The sequence below is a fragment of the Mustela putorius genome, unplaced genomic scaffold (genome assembly GCF_011764305.1).
Source record: "Mustela putorius furo isolate JIRA1106 unplaced genomic scaffold, ASM1176430v1.1 tig00003949_pilon_pilon_pilon, whole genome shotgun sequence".
NCBI classification, from domain to species: Eukaryota; Metazoa; Chordata; class Mammalia; order Carnivora; family Mustelidae; genus Mustela; species Mustela putorius.
In genome coordinates, this window is record NW_025422093.1 from 9,277,730 (window position 1) to 9,284,234 (window position 6,505).

The window sequence follows — 6,505 nt, forward strand, 5'->3', positions numbered from 1 at the left end:
GTTATGATTTGGTATTTTGGTAATGGGCCATTGTTGCCATTACAAGTAGTTGTGATTTGACTCTAGGTTTTAGATTAGCTCTTGAATGTGACTCTAACAAACAAGTAATCTAATTAAAAATAAATCCCTCACACTAGCAAATGAAGCAGATCTTGGAATCACATTCCTTAAGAGAATATATATATAGAGAGAGAACTAAACTACCAGTCTTTGTGTAATAATTTTTTTAATCTAAATAGTATGTTTTACTTTACCGAAGTGTCATTTTCTAATAAGAGAATCTTCACTAAAAATTATGTTGAGGTTCAGGTTTCTATGTCTGACTAGAATTTTACCTGTTCAGCTAATTGCAAGGGGTGATAGGAAGAAATTGAAGAATTGTATTTAAGATGAGTTTATTTCCCATGTGACAGCTAGTTCATAATTTCATTACAATCCTAATATTTTCCTGTTTATAGGAGTCTCCAGGTTTTTTCATAATGGATTCTGCTTAAGAAAAGATGCTGTTGCTGCCAGTATTCAGAAGATTGAGAATATTCTGCAGTGGTTTGAAAATCAGAAGCAGCTTAATTTTTATGCAAGTTCATTACTGTTTGTTTATGAAGGTTCATCTTGGCCAACTACTACAAAATCGAATGACAGAACTTTGGTAGAAAAACTTCTGTCCAAAGGGCAACTGTCAGACACAGATGTACTAGAGTACAATAATAACTTTCATGTGTTAAATTCCACAGAGAATGGAAAAATAGATGCTTCAGTAGGCAAAAGCCTCTCCAAGATGTATGCTCGTCACAGAAAAATGTGTTCAAAAAGGCATCACAGTCAGACTTCATTGAAAGTTGAAAATATAGAGCAAGACAATGGGTGGAAAAGCATGTCACAGGAACATTTAAATGGAAATGTACTTTCCCAACTGGAAAAAGTTTTCTATCATCTTCCCACTGGTTGCCAAGAGATTTCAGAAGCAGAAGTGCGAATGATAGATTTTGCTCATGTGTTCCCTAGCAACTCAATAGATGAGGGATATGTTTATGGGCTGAAGCATTTAATTACTGTACTGCAAAGTATTTTAGACAATTGAATCTTTTGCTGCAGTCTTTGTAAAGGATGGGACAATCATAAGAGCAGCAGTCAATATCTCTGTACATGTAAAGTTATGTAAAAAATTTATATTGTGAGTCTACATTTTGTCTTTATACTTTTGGTAGGAGGGTTATCTTTTTTATAATCTTACTCAGGAAAACTAATTATTTGCTCATTAGAAAACTATGAAGAATAAAGAAACTTAGGAATCTTAAGCAGGGAATGTGGTGGTACATGGCTTAAACATCTGGCTGAACAAAGATGCAAACCATTATTCAGTCATTAAGAGTTTATTTAGCTTTCTGTAGCCAATTTGTCATGAACTCTCTGTCCACTGAACCTTGACAATGAGCCATATCTAAACTCATTAAATTAATGGAACACTTTTAAAAATCTAGAAAGCACAGGTTGATGTCCTTGGTATTACTATGTATGAAGTCATTAAAACTGGAGAAAATTCTACTTCAGAACAATTAAGTACTGTTTAGGTTTTATGTTAAAAGTTCAGACCAGCATATCAAAAGGTGCTTCTTAGTAAAGCGATTTAGAATTATTGCATTCCAAAAGCAGATTTTCTCTTTTAATTTCCATTAAAATGGATATTTCAATATATTATACTTCATGAGAAAAATAATTAAAAAATAATTAAACAACAAGAACAACAACAAAAATCTTGAAATTAATGTCAGTAATTATTCTTGTCAGGGTTAGGAGAAGAAATAAGTTATTTGCAAGGAACAAAATGGTTTTCTTTTAAAATCTTTCATTGATGTGAAAATTGGAATATATATTTACTACATTTGAAAAGTGCTGTAAACCGTATAATACCTTTTGCTCTAAATGCAGCTTTAAAAGGTAGATTATTGAAGCTTTGTCTTATTTCTCCTTTAAGTAGCTTGAGAATTTTCTCATTTAAAATTCATGTATTTATATGTCCCCATTTAGTTCAACAGTAGTATAAGTATATGTTGCCAAAAAAGTGCTTCTCAGAATTTTAGAAAGCAATGAAGGACACCATCAAGTATTGTGTTATCAAAAGTACTATGTAAATTAGTGCATCTCTATGATTGGTGCATATCTAAATTCATCCTTCTATGTCACTCTTAAACAGTTTTATACCCTATTCCAGAGAGAAATTATGATTTAATTTTGTGATAGGTGGGGGGGATGCTATTTTTCCTGGAAAAATGAGATTTTTAAGTATTTTCTGCATTTCACACTTACCACCTAAAAGGATTTACAAATATATTAGCTGTTTATGAAAGCATTAATTGTACTTTGACTTACTAATAACACATCTAAATAGTTAACAGTTTTGCCATATTCCTGAAAAATGTTTCAGATTTGTGGGCTGTTGGACTTTTCCCTCTTTTTCCCCCTAGAATTACAAATTAAAGTTTTAAACTAAGCAGCTTTTTTTGGTGTGGAGGAAAGTATCACAATTTTATCTTTATCTCTAAGCATACTTTGCAAATATCTGAGCACAGACGGAAGTACCAAATGCTCTATGATTCTGTGTTTGGTAAATCTAATAAACCTGAATTACTTTAAAATTCATATACATTTTGTTAGAGCAAAAAAAAAATTTTTTTTTAGAGTTAGTATAAGTATTTTTCGTAGAGACTTCATATTTTTCTTACTGCCTAAATGGGTATTGGCTATAGCTTTTTGGGGGAGATAAATTTCAAGTGCTCATAAATAGTCAAATTTTTAATTTTACCTTTTTTCTCCTACCGTATAGACTTCTGTTGTTCTTATTTGGACAGTAGTTCAGTAAGTCTTAATAAGCTCAGTTAATTAATAATTTTGAGTCTTTTAACAAAAATTTTTTTGTAGGGGATGGTATCGGTCTATGTACAGTAAATTTAATAAATCTAAGTATTACCAGACTTTTGCACATTTTAGCTCAATAAAGTGTGAATCAGCTTTCTAGATTTTCTTTATCCATATTTGGAAATACAGTTTTGGAAAAATCAGTGTCTTACCTTTTTGATACAGTAGATAATCTTGGTTTTAATAAAACAAAAAGCGCTTTTATCATTTGTTTTTCAGGGAAGGGATTAACATTTAATTCTGTTTGTTTACATTTTTATCACTATTATCCAATGCCCATTTTATGTTACATTATAAGTAATCTTACATATCACAGAGGAAGTATCTGTTTATGTAATCTAGATGTGAATATTATACTGTCTAGCCCAGTTTAACATTATGTTTAGCCATTTAACATTATGCTGAAATTTACCACTGTGGGGAAGAATGATCACTATTCACCAACCATATTTAAACATGTACATGTTTAAGAAATAAGCATAATAAGGATATAGTTTGGGTTAATAGGATTATCATAGGTTTTTTTCCCCCCTAGGAAACATAAATAATGATTTTAGTGTATTTCTTATGGAATGCACTCATGAAAAGGACTTTAAGAGATTGTGGATAGTATAATAATACATTTCTCTAATTAAAATTTAAATTGTATAATAGTTTTATAATAAAGTATTTACACTAATATTTTAATATGGATAGAAGTTGCATAGATTCAGATAAATTAAAAATTGATAAATGCTAAATATTTTATCTAAATAGTTTTTCAAGAAACAATTGTGAAAATGTGTATATTAAGTGGCTCTAACATGGAGCTTTGTGGTATTTTCAACTCAGTATTCATTATTCTTTGTTTTATATGTCTAGAAAGATCATACTTAGTATTCCTCTTTACACTACAATTTGCTATTATGGGGCTTTAGATTGTGTTAAACTGAATAAGAACTTTTTTTCTGATTTTCAGTATAATTTACTATTTTATGATTTCTAAGGCAGTGTTCTTCATATTATCTCTATATTGATAATATAACTTAAGAAAAAGTGATTAATTTTCAAAGATTTCAGTTGTAGTTTTCATATTTCATGCAACTGAAAACTTTTGTTTCTAGGATTTGGAATATTGTAGAAAATACAGGATGAAAGAAAATGGTATGAAACAATTTTATTTGAGAAATTACTGTTTTTAAAACACTGTCATCATTTTAGTACTCTTAACAGTTAGACATTTGATACTTTAAAACTTGATTTGCTCTTAAAATTGTTTACAATGCTTTGTAATAATCTTTCTTATTCAGTGCCTTTAACCTTGATTTGATATGATTGTAGCCTCAGTTATCATTCCACTACATCCTGCAATATTTTTATAGCCTAGACAGCAATTTGTTTTAAAAAAAAAATGTCAATTTGATCATGTAAAGAGGTAGCAATTGTCTATCAATGCTTTGGGAAGACAAGTAGAGTTACCCATAGGCCATTCTCCTTAATTCATTCAAAAATATTGGATGTCTACCATGTGCCCAGCATTTTTGGCCCTGAATATGCAGTTCAGACAAAGCCCTAACCATTGTCTGCATTCTGTCTGGATGGGGTGGGTCTGGGGACTTAATTAAAAGAGAGCTACAGAAAAATATGCATTGTCAATAGTGAAGCTAACTAGCATTTGAGTTTGTGTAAAGATAAGGTAATGATTATTGAGCTGAGATAAAGCAACTGACAATATGTTGGGTGAAAAATAATACTTGCAGCATTATAACCTCTATTTGACTCTTGAGTTCAGGTAGTAATTATAGATAGGATAAAAAGGCCTTAATTTTTCACTTTTTTTGCTGGTAAAGGTACGTTTATTTTTAGGCTGTCCATTTAGAGTAGTGTTTTAACAGAACATTACTGTGAAAAACATTCCATTACATATTCATAAGCAAATTACTGCACATTTTTAAAATTGTATTTTACAATTTCATACAAGTACTTTAGACCTCAGTCTCATCTTCAAACCACTGGTATTTTAAATTTGGCAATGAATACGAAATTTTTGACTTACAGAGTGATTGTATTGTTACTTAAAATGCCTGTTAATATTTTAGGAAGGTTGGAATCTCCGTTTTTTGGTGTTTAAATTGTTACTTATGTTAATAGTGTCTAATAAGAGGAAATAGCATTTGTGCGATTAAATTAGAATATACTTTTAAAAGTTTTAATTGTTAAACTTTGTCATCATGGGGTTATATTTTGGCCTGGTGTTCACTTACAATCTGTTAGTAAGTTTAATTATGAAGTGAAATAGTTTCAAATAGTAATGCACCTGCGTATAAATGAAATTGGTGTGCACAAAGACACTTTACTATAGGGAGTTGTACTGGAAGATTTATGAAAGCATGTGAAATTGCACCTAAAATTGTATTAGTGACTATGCTAAATTTATTTTACTTGATGAATGAATGTATTTAGTGTAGTCAAAGTTACTTTGGTTTAAATGTCTACACAATGTCTTTTTTTAAATGTGTTTGTAATTTGTAGTATTGATGGGGGGTATTTGGACTTGGACTGCAGGGGTTATTGTCAATGTGTGATTTGTGTTTTTATTTTATAGAATCATCTAATGTGATATACCGATTTTTATAAGTGATATTTAGATAATTCTAATAACTGTATATTTGACAACCTATTAAAATGTTTTGCAATTGGAGCTTTTCTTTATTAATTGTATTATGCTAACAAACTCATGGTAATTGAAAAATAACATACTCATTCAACAAATATTTGAGTGCATGTTATGTACCAGAAACTACAGGAATCATGAAGGATTCAAGGATGATTAGGACAAGCTAGTAACAGAAAAAAAAAAATGCATTGCAAATGAAAAAAATGTTAACTTTTTTGTCTGAATATTTTTCTATGAGATGTACTAAAGTCTTTGGAATCAACCTTGTAGGGGAAGTGGAAAACAGGAGAACAAACTGACTTGGCTGTGAAGATACATATTACAATTGTAAAACTTCAGAAGTGGGTAAGATAGTTTTGCCTGTATTTGAAGTTTTGTGAATCAGCTACTTAATCAGTGACCTAATTATTTTCATTCATTAATTAAAAGGAGAGGGTATATCAAATGCTGTCCCAATATTAGGCACCATATTTGGCTTTGGAGATTTTGAAAAGCTGCATAAGAGATTCGGTACATGTTCTCAAGATATGTACTATCTGGTAGAAAGAAAAAACAATATAAATATGGGGTAAAATATTATTGGGGTATGACTGATACTTAATCAATATACAGCAGGGCTGTGAAAGAGAGGAGTCAGTTCTGATAAAATGCAAGAGGAAGAAGGGATTTATAGTCTCATTGCAATTGTGAGTCAAGGCTCCAAAAAGCTAGAGGGCATTCCTCTTTATGCCTGCTACTATGAACCATGGGAAGGAGCAATACTATGTGAAGTAGTTTCTAAGACTGGCTGCCTAACTGCTGAGAATAACAGAATCCCATAGCTGTAGTCCCCTAGTTACAGCTAACTGTAAGAACTAAGTAAAAGCTGAAATGAAGGGGCGCCAGCTGGCGCAGTGGGTTAAAGCCTCTGCCTTTGGCTCAGGTCTTGATCTC

At 31.0% G+C, this 6,505-nt stretch overlaps 1 protein-coding gene across 2 annotated transcripts in view; it reads left to right on the plus strand.

The window, feature by feature from the left end:
• Positions 1 to 5,596, plus strand: part of IPMK (inositol polyphosphate multikinase) — a 47,324-nt gene extending 41,728 nt beyond the window's left edge. For both annotated transcript variants that reach the window (XM_013050089.2, XM_004780645.3), the window contains exon 6: positions 459 to 5,596. In XM_013050089.2, the coding sequence (XP_012905543.1) occupies positions 459 to 1,081 (623 nt within the window). In that variant the 3' untranslated portion in view covers positions 1,082 to 5,596. The remainder of the gene's footprint in view (positions 1 to 458) is intronic.
• Positions 5,597 to 6,505: the final 909 nt, after the last annotated feature.